At 37.8% G+C, this 18190-nt stretch overlaps 1 protein-coding gene across 1 annotated transcript in view; it reads right to left on the minus strand.

Moving 5' to 3' along the window:
• Positions 1 to 18190, minus strand: part of NRG3 (neuregulin 3) — a gene marked incomplete at its 5' end in the record, with an annotated part of 542787 nt that overhangs the window by 13640 nt on the left and 510957 nt on the right. Inside the window, 2 exons of the mRNA XM_083364204.1 lie at positions 5967 to 6094; positions 15008 to 15134. Of these exons, the coding sequence (XP_083220330.1) occupies positions 5967 to 6094; positions 15008 to 15134 (255 nt within the window). The remainder of the gene's footprint in view (positions 1 to 5966; positions 6095 to 15007; positions 15135 to 18190) is intronic.

Below are 18190 nucleotides of genomic sequence, written 5' to 3' on the forward strand. Positions count from 1 at the left end.
TCGTGCTATAAAACCTTTTGGTACAAGGATTCCTAACATCTGAAAAAAACAGTTAGCCTGTAATTTCCAGAAGAAATTAGAAAAGAAAGTGTGTGAACTTTGTATCCTTTCAAACGTATTAACCATGGTGCGAGCAAAATATCTTCCAGAGTTCTAAACCCGTTGAAGACCTCTATCTTGCTGTCCTCTCATGAGAAGCAACTGTCTCGAACATTTGTTGTTGAGCTCAGCTCCTTTCTTTGTCCGGCGAGGACAAGCTGATTTACCAGCTCTTAATTTAATTTTAATCATCTCCCAAGGTCAGCTACACATTTTTGTATATCAGTCCACCATTTCTTAATCTGGAAGTCCCTTTTTTTTCTGAACCTTATGGATTTTTTTCTCTTTTTATTTTAGTTTAATTTGTATTAGTTTGAATTATGTTTATCAAAACTTCAATTAAAATAGCAACAGAACTTAAACTTATATACCGCTTCACAGAGCTTCACAGCCCTCTCTAAGCAGTTTACAGAGTCATCATCTTGTCCCCAACAAACTGGGTCCTCATTTTATCGAGCTCAGAAGGAGGGAAGGCTGAGTCAACCTTGAGCCAGTGTGAATCGAACTGTCGAATTGCAGGCAGCCGGCAGTCAGCAGAAGTAGCCTGCAGTACTTCATTCTAACCACTGCGCCATCATAGCTGCCATGTTATCACATAAATTTATTTAATTACTTCACTGATCAATGGCAATTTATAATTTTATAATTTTCCACACACAAAAAAACACCTTCACAGAGTTTCTATAAGTGATTTGCTTAATAGACACTCAGAATTCTGGCTTCACAGACACTAAATGGTCACGATTCTAACATCTGCACTTCCAGTTCCTGTGTGAGGTTTTAAAAATGCTGTAGGGCAAGAATAAATCAAGATGAGTTTCAAAAGTGCTATATGTCACCCTGGCGGTGATGCAGGACCAACTTATGAAACCAGACAGATGACTAATGTATCACCTATGCGTAACACTCATAATCTAATAGCATAAAGTAATGTTTAAGGAGCTACATGATGAAGAACATCAACTTGAGGTTTATTAATCACTAAATTTGGAAGTCGATTCCCCATCTCTTCCCCTCCCCCCTTGTGCATTTGATGTATTAAATATCTGATTTGTAAAATGTACAAAAGCGAGGTTACAAATCATCTCAGGCTCAAATCTTTAACTCAAATCTGTTTATACATTACTAGGCTAACATTGTGACTATGATGTAGCACATGGAGCAGATAAGCTGTTGGACTCAAATTAGGGAAATTGCTTCAAGTCCCAGTTCAACTTTGGAACTCAACTTTCGGCCAATTATTCTCTACCTATATCCGGCTTATTATAGAGGGCTGTTATTATGGGAAGGAAATTAGGGGGGAAATATATGTTGCTTTGTTTTCTTGGAGAAAAGCAAAATAATAAATAGCAACAATAATTAGATGTGATCCACACTGTCAACTAACTTCAAGCAATGCTGAAAGAGCAGTGGAAGCCTTATGTTACACCATGATGCCCTGCTTGTTATTGCTCATCGGCCTTTCTTCAACACAGGTGGATTCATTCCATGGGCAGAAATCCACTCAAGGGCTAGAGGAGCAGATCAGGACATGCTGTAGGAGATGAACAAGGGGATGATCAAATGCATCATCAGTATGAAGTCACAAAGCCCTGTAAGAGACCCATGTCCAGCCCCGCTTGAAGTCCGTTGACTCTTATCTGGTGCCAATTGGCCTTGTCCATTAGTAGATCAGGTTCTTGTGTATAGGTTGTTGTTGTTAGTTGCGAAGTTGTGTCCGACCCATCGCGACCCCATGGACAATGTTCCTCCAGGCCTTCCTGTCCTCTACCATCTTCTGGAGTCCATCTAGGCTCATGCCTACTGCTTCAGTGACTCCATCCAGCCACCTCATTCTCTGTCATCCCCTTCTGCTCTTGCCCTCCACCTTTCCCAGCATTAGGCTCTTCTCCAGTGAGTCCTTCCTTCTCATTAGGTGGCCCAAGCATTTGAGTTTCCACTTCAGGATCTGGCCTTCTAAAGAGCAGTCCGGGTTGATCTCCTCTAGGACTGACCGGTTTATTCATAGTGATTTTAGAACTCTGTCCTGGCTCCTGATTTACTCAGTTGGATGCATCTGGCTATAATGTGCTTCAGGTGGGGCTTGAAAAGTGTTTGATTAAACATGGCAGAAAAAAGAAAGAAAGAAAGAAAGAAAGAAAGAAAGAAAGAAAGAAAGAAAGAAAGAAAGAAAGAAAGGAAGGAAGGAAGGAAGGAAGGAAGGAAGGAAGGAAGGAGGGAGGGAAGGAGGGAGGAAGAGGAGGGAGGAAAGGAAAGAAGGAGAAAGAGAGGAAGAGAGAGAAAGGGGGAGAGGGAGATAGGGAAAGAAAGAAAGAAAGAAAGAAAGAAAGAAAGAAAGAAAGAAAGAAAGAAAGAAAGAAAGAAAGAAGGAAGGAAGGAAGGAAGGAAGGAAGGAAGGAAGGAAGGAAGGAGAAAAAGGAAGAGAGGGAGAGAGAAGGGGGAGAGGGAGATAGGGAAAAAAGAAAAGAAAAGAAGGAAGGAAGGAAAGAGAAAGAAAGAAAGAAAGAAAGAAAGAAAGAAAGAAAGAAAGAAAGAAAGAAAGAAAGAAAGAAAGAAAGAAAGAAAGAAAGAATCTGCACTGTCTCTGAATTGCCTGTCAGGCACAATTTAGTGTTTAATATTGACTGATAAAGCTAAATCTGATGGCTTCTTCCATGAAGACCTTTCCTGTTATTTATATCATCATTATATCCTTCAAAGATCCTTCCATTGCTAGAAATTCAACCAACTCCTCTGAAGAACATTATCCTAAGAGGCATATGTTTTTCCCCACACTCCCTTGATTTTATAAAAATGCTAAAATACGTTTCTTTCACCAAACTTTTAAATGTTCAAATTTACTGATTCTATTAAAAAAAGCTTCTCATATTTATTTTAAATACCACCTGTTGTTTGAGTAAAAAGGTAAAAATGTACGGGTGATTTGACCCATTACCTTAAATTCAAATAACACCCTGAAGCTTTTGATAGGTCAGGTGATTATTCATCCACCAATAGCTATATCAACATACTTATCTGTGCCCAGGTTTGTCTGTTTTTCTAAAGTATATTTTACAGAAAAAGCAAAAGAACAAAATAAAAAAGGACAGGGATAAAAAAGTCAGAAATGACTGAAATGAATAAACAAGGAGTTTACAAATGTAGAAATTACAATATTTCACAACATCGTTAATTGATCATGAACACTGTATCATTTTAAAAGACTGGAAGTTGCCTAAGCAATGGGTAAATATCAGGAATCAGGATCAGCGCAGTATCGTAAAATAAAATTCTGAAGGATAATAAACTCTGCCCATACTCATACAGTAGAAGTCTGTTTTAATTTGAGAATCCTGTAAAATTAAAATATAAACTTTATGCAGACAGTAACTCAAATTTTGGATGTGTACAAATCCATACACTGAATCACTCCATTGAAGACTCTGAATGCTTTCCAGATTGAATTAAATTATGTGTCAAGTCTCCTATCATGCAAAGTTACTTTACACATCAAAGCAGGCTTAATTAGACCTTCTTCCATAGAAGGAATTAAACCTATTTTCTCATAAAATATCCTTGCAGGAGCTACTGTAGCATATTCAAAACTAATTCACTCTCCTTGGAATATACGGGTTTGCACATTTTAGTGAAAACGTCACAGGTTGAAAAGGGAATTAAATTTTTAAGATTCAAAAATTCCTGTGTCACCATACAGTATATGAAGGAATGATCCAAACCAAATGTTACTTTTCCAGTGATATTTAGAATATGAACTTTCCTAAGCCAACCGAACATCTGTTATGGATTTTCTCCATAAGTACAGCATTGAGAGTAAAATTATTGATCTTCTACTGAAATTGCCATTATTGCATATCTGTTACTGCATCTACTGTATAGTGCTGCATCAGTTCAATCCTACACTTTCTGAACCACACTTCACCAATAATTGATCAATCAGATTCAACTTATGCTCTAAATCACACATTACAGTAAGAGTTTCAGATTCAATCAAGTCTTTCCATACTGCCTGGTTTCTGACTTTCTGTAACTTCTAGGTTACGTATTCACGTATTCTTTTAATTCTGAAGGATAATAAACTCTGCCCATACTCATACAGTAGAAGTCTGTTTTAATTTGAGAATCCCGTAAAATTAAAATATAAACTTTATGCAGACAGTAACTCAAATTTTGGATGTGTACAAATCCATACACTGAATCACTCCATTGAAGACTCTGAATGCTTTCCAGATTGAATTAAATTATGTGTCAAGTCTCCTATCATGCAAAGTTACTTTACACATCAAAGCAGGCTTAATTAGACCTTCTTCCATAGAAGGAATTAAACCTATTTTCTCATAAAATATCCTTGCAGGAGCTACTGTAGCATATTCAAAACTAATTCACTCTCCTTGGAATATACGGGTTTGCACATTTTAGTGAAAACGTCACAGGTTGAAAAGGGAATTAAATTTTTAAGATTCAAAAATTCCTGTGTCACCATACAGTATATGAAGGAATGATCCAAACCAAATGTTACTTTTCCAGTGATATTTAGAATATGAACTTTCCTAAGCCAACCGAACATCTGTTATGGATTTTCTCCATAAGTACAGCATTGAGAGTAAAATTAATGCTCTTCTACTGAAATTGCCATTATTGCATATCTGTTACTGCATCTACTGTATAGTGCTGCATCAGTTCAATCCTACACTTTCTGAACCACACTTCACCAATAATTGAGCAATCAGATTCAACTTATGCTCTAAATCACACATTACAGTAAGAGTTTCAGATTCAATCAAGTCTTTCCATACTGCCTGGTTTCTGACTTTCTTTAACTTCTAGGTTACATATTCACGTATTCTTTTAATTCTGGGTTACTTATTCATTACTTATTTTGAGTCTCTGGTGAATCTCCACACTTTTATCCTTGTCTGATAATCAAATCTCACAGTCATAAAGAGCATGCAATTAAGAGGGTCATTTTCTGATAGATGAGATAGACAGACAGACAGACAGACAGACAGACAATGTATGGCCCTTTGTATCTGACTTGTCAATTTTAATGTGTGGCTGTTGTTGTTGTTGTTGTTTAATTTCAGTGTCCAATGGTTTAATGTTCTTAACCTTGCAATTGTTTTATACTTTATTTATGGCATTGCAAGCAGCCCAGAGTTCTTCATAGATGGGCAGCATATAAACTGGATGATAGAGATAGATAGATAGATAGATAGATAGATAGATAGATAGATAGATAGATAGATAGATAGATAGATAGATAGATATAGATAGATAGATAGATAGATAGATAGATAGATAGATAGATAGATAGATAGATAGAGAGATATGGAGATGGGAAACAGAGACAGAGATGAGATAGAGACACATCATGACCAATGTGCACACATCAATCCACTCTCCTTATAATGCCCTTTGCTTTCAGTCACTAAAAACCAATAGAAAGGTCCCACTTAACCAGCCTTTGCTAGTTACAGGTGCCATGTCGTGCAGCCCCCTCCCTTTTTTTTTTTTACACTGAATCGTATTTGTCAGCCCAAGTTAACTCTGTAGCCTGCCTTTGGCTGGGTTATTAACTTCATGCATCGATAAGAGAACAGTCAGAGGAAATGGAATATAATGATCTTATTTGCTGGTCTGTGACTCTTGTTTAAGAGTCCTCTGTAGGCCCTTTATAGAAAGGTGAAAGGTGACAATCCATCAGCTGAAATAATGGCTTTGACATCTTAGAAGGGAAGGCTCTCCATGCTCTCTCCTTAACAAACAAACAGAGGTTCTCTTAAATATCCTAAGTGACCATGTTCCCTTGCCTTGCATTTGTCTCACAAAAGAAACAGCCATTTTAAAAACAAAACAAAACATATCCTTACCTATGTGGTTTTGCAGCCTGGCCTCCTCTTTCCGCAGACAAAGCTTCAGGAAAGGACTGAGTGCCTGAAAAACTAGATTCCATCATTTTCCCCATCACTGGCTCTTGATGTCTTCTTGTTGTTGAATACTGTGAAGGAAGGAAGGAAGGAAGGAAGGAAGGAAGGAAGGAAGGAAGGAAGGAAGGAAGGAAGGAAGGAAGGGAGGGAGGGAGGGAGGGAGGGATAGGTTAAACACTGTGGCTCTTTCAAAGTTGGACATCAAGCTAGATGAAAACAGCTTTGATCTAGTTCACTTCTAACAGATGGGCTCAAATCTTTGCTCAAATTAAATGTATCTAGTGGGGGGGGAAATGTTCACCTCCTGAGAATCTCGTTTGCATCAAATCTGGATCCTACAGTGAGAATCTACGGCACATAAGCAACTGTAATTTTGGCCTTGCAAAATCAGCCCCCTCTCCAGATGTGGTGGTTTGGTTGATTTGCAGTTTGCAATATAGTTCCTTTAAGCTAAGGTAGGTTCTTGGTTCACCTTGGTTAGAGCTGAACAACTTTTCCAAGGTGAGGACTGTTGTATTCCAAAAATAAAAGAACGGAACAGAATAAAACAAAACAAAACAAAACAAAACAAAACAAAACAATAAAATAAAATAAAATAAAATAAAATAAAATAATAAAATAAAATAAAATAAAATAAAATAAAATAAAATAATAAAATAAAATAAAATAAAATAATAAAATAAAATAAAATAAAATAAAATAAATAAAATAAAATAATAAAATAAAATAAAATAAAATAAAATAAAATAAAATAATAAAATAAAATAATAAAATAAATAAAATAATAAAGTAAAAAAAATAATAAAATAAAATAAAATAATAAAATAAAATAAAATAAAATAAAATAAAATAAAATAAAATAAAATAAAATAAATAAAATAAAATAAAATAAAATAAAATAAATAATAAAATAAAATAATAATAAAATAAAATAAAATAAAATAAAAAATTTCATTCTTCTTTCCACTGACATTACTCAAAGGCATCTAAAGAGTTATTGACTCTGTTGGGCTTTATCTGTTATTTTGGCCAGCAGGGCCTGAAAACAAAGACACCAGAAGTGCTGACAATGGACGCAAGGCACTTTGAGCTAGCATTGTAGAAGAGCAGGAGATGCCTGAGGGTGGAGTCAAGAGAGGAATCAGCCAGGAGTCGTTACATTGCCACAAGTGGTCTAAGTCCATCCCCCTTGAATTCCGTTGACTCTTATTTAGCGCCAATTTAGTGCTTGTTAGTTGATTAGATTCTTCTGCATAGGCATGAGAAATAAATCATCTCAACTGAAGCAAAACGTGTGGTTCTGATTCTTCGCACTCGATAAGCACAGATGTTTGCAGGCTGAGAACGGCCCAAACCCAAAGCAGTTTATTGCACTGAGGTTCTTCAAATTCCAAAAATAAAATAAAAAATAATAATAAACATCTGGAAGATGTTCCACTTTGCTGTCTTTCTAAGCAATGAGGACCCCCTCTGATACTTTATTTATCAAGGAACTCATTTTTAATATGGCCTCTTCTTATAATCCTTCATCCCTGTGTATACTAGTACAATGTACAAAAGTTGATTATGATAAGGTGCAAGGCAATAAAATAAATAATCCACATCTAAATAACAATCCAAATCTAGATTCTGCTAAACCCTTCATCCCTGTGTATACCAGTGCATTGTATAAATGTTGATTAAGGCGCAATGCAATAAAATCAAGAATTTGCATTTCAGTAAAAATCCAGATATAGATTTGTAATGCCTTATGACTGAATATGCTCATGCGATGCCATTTGGCTTAAAAATAAGCACCAAATAAAGAGCAAAATAAATTGAAATGGAGAATGGTTTATGAAGAACATGACTGAATATGCAATTACAGTTTTGCATATGTGTTTGTTTGCATTTTTTAGCTGAGGCCATTCAGGGTCAAACAAATGCGCAAAATTACATAGAAATTTAAAGTGTATCTCTATTGTTTCTCCTCTAAATAAAATCATTAACACGTTCCTCAAATGAGGATCAAAAGCCAATCTCTCACAGATCTTAATAAAAAAAACATAAGGCACTTTCCTTTGAGGTGAGATATGCATATATACTCTTTCAGTGCATATTTATTTAAATCCCCACTCTAGTTTTCAGCATACATCTATTTTAGTTATCAGTATAACTCTTATTTTTGTTGAAAACTAGCCTATAGACTACATTCTATTTTAGTTTAAATAGGCAACCATTCTATTTTCATTCTCTCCAACCTCTAAATCTCCCCTCTGTAATTTCCCAGTTAAATAATTACACAGCTTCCCAAACACGTAGACATTCCTGCTGAGAATCTGTCCTGCATGGGAAATACGGAATCTCATTAAAATTCAAGTATTCTACTTTATTTCCATTCATGTACAGGGGAAAAAAAATGCTCTTCAAGTAAAAGTCAATCCAGACTGGCTGCCTTCTCCACTGCACAATCTGGAACGTTTGTGCAGTTGTACAAAATGTCTTTATCCTTTTATTCTAAGATACTTAGAAGCCAACACAGTGCTAGGCTGCATTAACAGAGGGATAGAATCAAGATCACGTGAAGTGTTAATACCACTTGGAATACTTTATTATTATTATTCTCTTTTATTCATTAAACATGAACCTCAGGCAACTGACCATTCAAACTGACTGGCGCTGATGGTTGATACAGGTTGCTGCCAGCATCCTAGGTATCAACCAGGTACTTCCTTAAAATGTAAGATGTTCTGAGTACTGCAGATTTTTTTTGTAGCATTGCTGGAGTTATTGCAGGAAGCTGCAAATTCTTGATGTATTTTGCAAAGTTTTTGGACATAGTTCCCAGTGCCCTGATGATAATGGGTATCACTGTTACACGTTTCATCCATAATCAGACAGTTTTGATGGCCAGGTCGCGGTATTTTGTAATTTTTTTCCATTTTTTTTTCTTCGACTCTGGCATCTCCTGGTACAGCGATATCAATCAACTGTACGCTTCGGTTCTCTACAACTGCGATATCTGGCGTGTTGTGTTCCAAATGGCGATCTGTCTGTATTCAGAAGTCCCACAAGATCTTCACCCTCTCATTCTCGACAACTTTTTCCACCCTATGTTCCCACGACTTTTCAGACACAGGCAAGTTGTATTGTTTACACAATGCCCAGTGGATTTATTTAGCAAATTGGTCATGTCTAGCTTTGTAATCAGTTTGTGTGATTTTGCTGCACTCGCACATTAGATGTGAAACAGTTGTTGTTGTTGTTGTTATTATTGTGGAGCCACATCTTGATGATGGCTAATTCTGTTAAGTCTAAATCCATGTCTAAGTCATACAGTTCTATTTTGGTGGCTCGGACAATCTAATGTCTCAGAGATATTTTTCATTTAAACTTAACGGTTTTATGTGTGTCATATATGCCCCAATATGGCCACCATATTGATTTTTTTGACCACACCTTGAAGAGATACCTGATAAATATATTAATTAGGTCTCTGTGACTACTAGACATTTCAAATTGATTTAAACTGATCCTTCTCTTTCGGATGGCCAATTTAAATTGATAAATCAAATTAAATGTATCCCATCAAATACAGATAAATTAAGATGCTTCCATACTTGTCTTTTACTAGTAAAAAAAAAAATTGCTTGAATCAAATTGGGTCAGATTCAAATAACTGGCCCAAATCAGTTCAAAAGTCACAACTGGATCATTAAAATAACAATAATAACAGCAACAGTATTAACCAATTTAAATAACTCCATACAGAATTACTTTCCAATTCAAAGAAACCTTTGAAATGGATTCCGTACGCATCACCTCCAGTGTTCCTACAAGAATCCTGTGGCAGTCATTTCTATATATACCGTGCCTATTTCTGTATAAAGTCAAGTCTTACCATTTGAATTTTCAATGACTTCCATGAATTTCCATTCATTAAACCTCACATAGAAGATTTCAGAGTAGAAACTATTTTTTTCCTCAAAAGTATGTGTGAAGCATTAATACAAATATATTGAAAGCACAGTCTTCCACACTGATTTTTAATGCAGTTTTAGCTCTGCATACTATTTTTGTATTTCAAGCGGCTGAATTTGTAGCTGGCACAGAGAGGTGACAAAGAGGGGAAAGGATGTATTATTATTATTATTTTAACTGCAGCTAGGCAAACAGCTGAAAACGTAAATGAGCTGGCTGAAGTGGAAAGCAAATTTGCAATGCATTCTAACCCACTACAAGGGGAAGTAGAAGAATTATAGTTATTTCTTCGCATTTACATATCACATTCTCCTGAGCAAGAAGCAAGCGAGCAATGATAATGTATATTTCTACACTGTGCATTCCAACTGTGGGTGGAAAGGAAGTCCAACCCAAAGGGGCAAAATAAATTCAGTGACACCAGACACAAACTCTAAAAGAGCACAGAGTCACCTGTTGATTGGAGCAACATAAAAACTGAGGACATTAAAAAACAACCATAAGCAAATAAAATAAGCACTTCCTAAAGTGAGGAATTCAGTAACAAGTCAACACATCACAACTAACAGCAGAGCAGGTGGTCTTTGACTTACGATCACGACTGAGCTCAACATTTCTGTTACTAAGTGAGAGAGTCGTTCACTGAGTTTTGCCCCATTTTACAAAGTTCCTCGGCCCGGTTGTTAAGTAATCACTGCAGTTGTTAATAGCACAGCTGTAAAAGTGATTCTGACCTCCCCATTGACTTTCTTGTCAGAAGGTCGCAAAAGGGGATCGTGTGACCCCAGGATACTGTGCAACCGTCATAAGCACATGCCAGTTGCCAAGCCTCTCAATTTTGATCATGTGACCCTGGGGATGCTGCGATGGTCGTACGTCTGAAAATGGTCGCAAGTCACTTTTTCCAATGCCATTGTTATTAACCGGCTATTAAACAAAAGGATGTATGTCAAGGATTACCTGACGCATTTTCCAGTCTTTGGGAATATCAAAACATCTTGGCTTTTCCCGGTGAAATCTCGACGAGATTAAAACCAAGTTAATGCTGCCCTATAGCTGCAGTTCAGTGCTGTGATCTGGGAGATAAAATTTGATCTAGCCGAAACTGGCCTTATTTTAAATCACAGTTAGAGTTTGACCTGTGCTTTTATGCAAAGTATCTTTCAAGTAATGAGTAACCCTCTATTATAAGATCATCCACTACAATGAATAATGCATGCATTCCAATTTTCTCTCAACAAAGGAAGAAAGGCCCTGAAAAACAGATTAAAACTCTGAGAGGGGGAAAAAATAAATCCCTGTGAACGCCACCCCTTCAAGAGAACTGTTTATTGACATAATGGCATGTCAGAGGAACAAACAATCACAAAAAGTAGGACCTAGTCTTAAAAGAGTGGGGGGGAGGGGAAGGAATTGCTTCAGCCTTGATGATAACATTATCCAGAATTTTTATTCATTTCCATCTTTTCTTTGCTTGACATCTTGGATTTTGGGGGAAGAAAAAGAACGCGCGCAAGAATTCTGAAGAACAAAAGAACAAAGAACAGAAACGTGAATATAAATATGATCACGGGGAACAGACGATCGACCTCATTTTTTTAAAAAAATTCTAAGTTAAAAGAGAGAAACTTTAGGGGGCATATTAGCCCCCTTGTCCTTACTTTATAAACCTCAGGGCACCTCCAAATAATGCTGCCAAACTGATTGGGGGCAAAATAATTGTTTTCATTCATTCATCCATCCATCCATCCATCCATCCATCCACCCATCCATTTATTGATTTATTTTCCTCCATGTATGTGAAAATAATGGCCAAAATGATTCATCAGTGACAGGTCTGAAGATGGACAGTAACGTCAAACTTCCTTTGACACAGAACTCAACACGATAGAACCAGGTTTTTGTTTAAAGTTTTGAGTTGATTTGGTGCCTGGATTGGGTGGATTTGAAAGAATTTGTCAGTCTCTCAAAGGTCAGACCCAAGAAGGATTCTGGGAGTGAAATATTCCTGGATACATAGGGCATAATTACAAAATCTGGAAATTCTGTCCAGGTTTCTTTCTGTTCCCTGTTACAATAAGAAAAATCAAGACAGGGTTATTTTAACTTTCCTTCTCACATTCACTTCAACCTCTGGCCGAGGTAATGACTTCTCCAAATCCTTTCTTCGCCATTCTTTCCTACCCTCTCTCTTAACCTGCCATTTTTCAGCAGAGGTTTTTTTTGGGGACGGAATTTGGGATTGAGGTCTCAAATTTCTTTGTACAGCGCAAAGTGCTCGGCGAATTTTTCTGGTTTCCATGAAGTTCTAGGCCAGCTGATAGTTCAATTGACTGATTGATTTGTGTTATGACGAATATAAAACAAAAACGAAATACAGGATATAAGTCCAGGGTAATATAAATGAAAGAAAAATGCAAGTAGTTCAGGGGTGTCAAACTCAATTTCATTGAGGGCCGCATCAGCATTGCGGTTGCCCTCAGGGGGCTGGTTGGGTGTGGCCTGGGTGGGTGTGGCCTACTGGGTGGGCGTGGCTAGAGTGCGTATGGCCTACTGGGTGGGCGTGGCCAGCTCTACATCGTTCGCATCAAGGGTGCCTATGGGGGCCTGGGCAGGAGTGGGACAGATCTGAGGGTCTCTGGCAGGAGGAGGGTCTCTGGGCCAGGGCCAAGGCAGTGGGGGCCGGTCCCTCACTGTTTCCAGGATGGCTTCGCGGGCCGCATGAAACCACTTCGCGGGCCGGATCCGGCCCCCCTGTGCCTTGTGTTTGACCTGTCTGTTTTAGAGTCTTCAGTGTTTTGTCCAGCAGACTGTTTCCTATTTTCTCAGAAAGCTTGGTAACATCCTTGGATTTGCATAGTTTCATTATTTTAATTGTTAGCTTTTACTGGTATTGCAGAAGAATAGATTGCTTGAAGGTTCAGGAAAATTGCATAAGATGTTTGGTCATACCAATATCTTTACAGCATTTCTCCTTAAGTAAATGAAAGGTTAGGAGGACAGCAGCACCTATTATATTCCAAGATTCTCATCTTACCCTTTAAACAGTTCCAGGGTTTCTTACCATTGAAGTTGTAACCAGATTGTTAAACATATAATAAGCTGATGAGAGCTGAGGCTGAGGTAGGAACTATTGTTTGGAAAGATCGCATTGATAAAAATGCATTGATATTTTTTAAAAAAACTGTGTGACTACTGCAGTGACTATTTTTAGCTTAATGCAAAATGTATTTTACCATATGGGCCAAGGCAGTGGGGGCCGTTCCCACACTGTTTCCAGGATGGCTTCGCGGGCCGCATGAAACCACTTCGCGGGTCGGATCCGGCCCCCGGGCCTTGTGTTTGACATGTCTGAAGTAGTTCTTAACTTACGAGCACAATTGAGCCCCAAACTTCTGTGGCTGAGAGAGACAACAGTTGTGAGTTTTGCCCCCATTTTATGACTTTTCTTACTGTTGAGCGAATTGCTACAGTTGTTAAGTTGGTTAACATGGTTGTTACCTGAATCTGGCCTCCTCACTGACTTTGCTTGTCAGACGGTCACAAAAGGGGATAGCATGAACCTGGGGCACGGCAATCGTCATAAATACAGGCCAGTTACCGAGCATCGGAATTTTGATCATGTGACTCATGCAATAGTTCTAAGTGTGAAAAAGGCCATGTCACCTTTTTTTAAATGCCTTTGCGATTTTGAACAGTCACTAAATGAACTGTTATAAGTCGAGGACTACCTTACAATCATAAAATACACACCGTATTTTCCCGAAAGTAAGACGTAACCGGAAAATAAGCCCTAGTATGATTTTTCACTTATGCTCATAATATAAGCCCCAGTTAAAACTGCCAGCCAGATGGATGCATTTACTGTAGTATGTCCATTGCAACGCATGATGGACGTATTGAATTATAAAACAATAATATTAATATATAAAGATAAAGTTTCCCCCACACATGCGTGCTAGTCGTTTCCAACTCTAGGGGCTGGTGCTCATCTCCGTTTCAAAGCCGAAGAGCCAGCACTTGTCCGAGGACGTTCCGTGGTCATGTGGCCGGCATGACTAGACACCAAAGGTGCACGGAACGCTGTTACCTTCCCACCATAGTGGTCCCTATTTTTCTACTTGCATTTTTACGTGCTTTCGAACTGCTAGGTTGGCAGAAGCTGGGATGAGTAACAGGCGCTCACTGTGTTACGCGGCACTCGGGATTCGACCCGCCAAACTGCTGACCTTCTGATCGACAAGCTCAGCATCCTAACCCACTGAGCCACTGCATCCCTAATATTAATATATAATTAAATATAAATAAGTAATATTATTGACGTTACTTATTTGATTAATTGTAGATTGTGGTACATGAAAAAAATAAGACATCACTTGAAAGTAAGCCTCAATACGTCTTTTGGAGCAAAAATTAATATAAGATCCAGTCTTATTTTGGGGAAAATATGGTATGTGTTAAGAAGAAGAAAAAGTCAACATTCAGGTAAATACTATACATCACCTTTATAGGATACCCCAATCTATTTGGTACTTTGGTCAACTGCCTTAGCCATAAACTTAGCAGTTCTGCTGATGATGTATAGATTAGAAGCCAGGAGGGGAAAAAAAAGACAATTTTCAATAGAGATCTCAGTGATCTGTCATTTCAAGTAGAGCTGTTAAATATGTAAATCTAAGAGAGGCATATAGTTAACAATCAAACAAAGCATGAGCAGTATCATTGATGGCTGCAGCACCACATGTAAATGTCCTCTCCTGATGTGGCAGGTGGTGGAAGCATCCATCTTTGACCGTATTTGAATCAACTCTTGCTAAGCCAGTTGAGACGTTGACGTTCATCATGGCCAACTTTGGACAAAGCAAGCATAAAGCTGGTACTCTCTTCTCCCCTCTTTTACGTCCAGGACCACAGCTGCAAACTAGGTCCGCTTTGGGAGACAGGAAGAAGTGACAATGACCGTGCCATCAGCATTCCAACATTCAGCCAGCATAATAAGGATTAACACTGGCACATTTACTCACGTTTTGCAGATGGATTTGGCTTTGGGCCCTGGTCTCTGTTTTCGCCATGATGCTGGAAGCATTAAGGCTGTAGGTCTTCCCATTCTGTACCTCTTTCAACTGTTCCTGGATGTACTTCGTTTGCTTTCTACAGAGAAACACCAACCAACCAACGGACAAAAAAAAAGTGATTTAGTTACCCTCTAATTCACTTTGCTTTTTTTTTTACTGCTAATTGAACGTGAGTGGCAATGGAAGAACAGATCCAATCAGATGTTGCATTGGGTTCTTCCTTAGCAAGGTCCTCAGGACAATGATGTCATATGCTTTAGGATAAGTCCCCTGTATGTAGAACTCACAACATGAAGAGATTGAAATGGGACAACTGACTTCATTTGAAATAAACCAGGTTTTTAAGTAGTGGGTGATGGAATGCCAAGGTGCCTGAAAATTTGGAAGCCATCAAGAAAGAGCAGTTAGGAAAAGGCTGAAATAAACAGTGCAAACACAGAAATCTATTTTGCAAAATGAGAATGGATAGATCATTAAACTGGCTCCCTCTTATGAAAATTGAGGGGGGAAAATGATGGGAATAATTATTCTGCATTGACTATGTTGGAGCAGAAGCTTGTTATCCAATGAATTGAAAATAAAGCTGGGACAGTAAGCTTCTATTTAAACACCAGCCCTTTCTTTGGAAAAGAAGTCAAACTCCTGTAATTTCACTTATTGAAATATCCATAAAAGGAGTTGCTCTGCCTTTTGTAAGAAATTATTACCTATGTAATCACTACAATAAATGCTGCATAAGCAATAGGTTTCATTTCTTAAAAAAAATATTTCTCGCGGTTATATAGACAGTGTTCTTCAGTAGCTTAATTGCTCTCAGATTAAAATGGAATGTTAAAAGTGAATGTTAAAGGGATTATTAAGCAATTGATTTATGAAAAATGCTCTGGAATGCCTAAATGGGGAGTAATAGTTTGTAGAAATACATCAGAGTCTCAGTAGACCTTGCAATAACACTAATACTACTAATAATAATAATAATACCATCAAACATCTACATCTGCCTATCCCAGGTCCTTGGTAAGGACTCAAGGACTCGATAGGTAGACAAAAATGCCAAATCCAGTCTGAACATCTGGCTGACTGTGCAATGATTAATAATAATAAAGTTCAAAATTTAAGAGAGAACTTTTACAAAATGTTTTATAGGTGGCATTTAGATCCTAAAAAGCTTGCAAGTATGTATCCGAACTACCAACCTAAATGTTGGAGATGTGGTGGCGAAGACGCAACGTATTTTCATATATGGTGGACCTGTAAAAAGGTTAAAGCTTTTTGGGTTAAAATCTGGTGGAATATGCAGAAGATATTCAAGCAAAGGATAAAGTTTTGTCCGCAATTGTTTTTATTGGGCATAATTACGGACACTACTGTTGTGGACACTAAGTTGATGTTGAACTTAATTACAGCAGCAAGACTTTTAGTAGGTCAATATTGGAAGAAGGAGGAACTCCCGACTATAGAAGAATGGACTCTAAAAGTTTCTGACCTGGCGGAAATGACAAAGATTTCGGCTTATTTGAAAGACCATTCGCAACAACGTTATATTATGGAGTGGAAAAAGTGGATTGATTACATCCAGAACAAATATGGGACTAAAAAGTTTTATTTAGCATTTGTATAAGTTTTGATGTGATATTAGTATTGCTTGTAGTCATTTTATATGAGCTAGAGTGTGATAGACTTAATAGTTTATTGTTGTTAACATATGGCTGTTTATGATTGTTTTTACTTTTATACCTTGTATTTAACTCTGGGAAGTCGGGGAGGGGGGAGGGGGGAAGGGGGGGCGGGTTAGGGAGGGTTAGGAAAGGTTGGGTGGAGGGAGGGGGGAGGGATTGTTAAAGATAAAATGTATTGTAAAACTTTTTAATAATAATAATAATAATAATAATAATAATAATAATAATAATAATAATAATAATAATAATAATAATACATTGGAGAATCATAACCATGATTCTTTCAATACATAGAATTCAATGTGTTGGAAGATACTCATCCAGTGGTAAGGACTATTCAGCAACTCATGATCACAAGAGGGCAATAGAGTGTAGGTAGAGATTTAAGGATTCCATAGTGCCGAATATATGTAGATCAGGATTAAACTGTTGGGTTACTTTGAACTTGTTTTCCTGTAGATGTTTCATTAGCAGGTTAGGTAGCAACATCAATGCTATGTTTCATTTGCCAACTGAGTAACATAAAACCATACTGATGATGTTACCTAGTCGGGTAATGAAACATCTGTAAGAAATGCACCAAACTTAGAGAGCAGCAAGGACCCCAGAATGAAATATATAACTATATAACTGCAATATATTACTATTCGTTGCTTACATATAGTAGTAGCCTGCTTGTCAGTCTTGGTGGACATGGAGGTTTTCCTCCTTAACGGTTCCTTGATTAGGATATTGTTTCTGCCTTGACTGTTCATCTGATGCTACTCTTCTCTAGCTAAGTTGTTTCCGCCTTTTATTCTGCCATTTAAATGGTGTGTAGACATGATTTATCTGCATTTGTCTGTGGATGGCTGATCTGTCTCAGCCTTTCACTTTCCAGGAATTCCCTGGCATTGTTGGATTTGGCTTGGTCAATCTTTTCCCTGCTGAAATTGTGGTTGAGTCTGCCTTTGCATGGAGAAGAAATTTACACCACTCCTTCTGACTGCCAGGAGGTCCTTGTGGAATCTTTTTTGGATAAAATATAAATGCTAGGGAATTCCTGGAAGTTTGGCAGTCCGGCAATTTTTCATGAAGGGAAACCTAGGTTTGTTGTAGCCTAATCTTATAGTGAAAGTTGGACCATAAGAAAGGCTGAGCGCCAAAGAATCGAGGCCTTTGAACTATGGTGCTAGAGAAGACTCCTGCGAGTCCCTTGGACTGCAGGGCAATCAAACCGGTCGGTCCTAGAGGAGATCAATCCTGACTGCTCTTTAGAAGGCCAGATCCTGAAGCTAAAACTCCAATACTTTGACCACCTAATGAGAAGGAAGGACTCACTGGAGAAGAGCCTTATGCTGGGAAAGGTTGAGGGCAGTAGAAGAAGGGGATGACAGAGAATGAGGTGGCTGGATGGAGTCACTGAAGCAGTAGGTGTGAGCTTAAATGGACTCCAGAAGATGGTAGAGGACAG

This window comes from Vipera ursinii (assembly GCF_947247035.1).
Source record: "Vipera ursinii genome assembly, chromosome: 5".
NCBI classification, from domain to species: Eukaryota; Metazoa; Chordata; class Lepidosauria; order Squamata; family Viperidae; genus Vipera; species Vipera ursinii.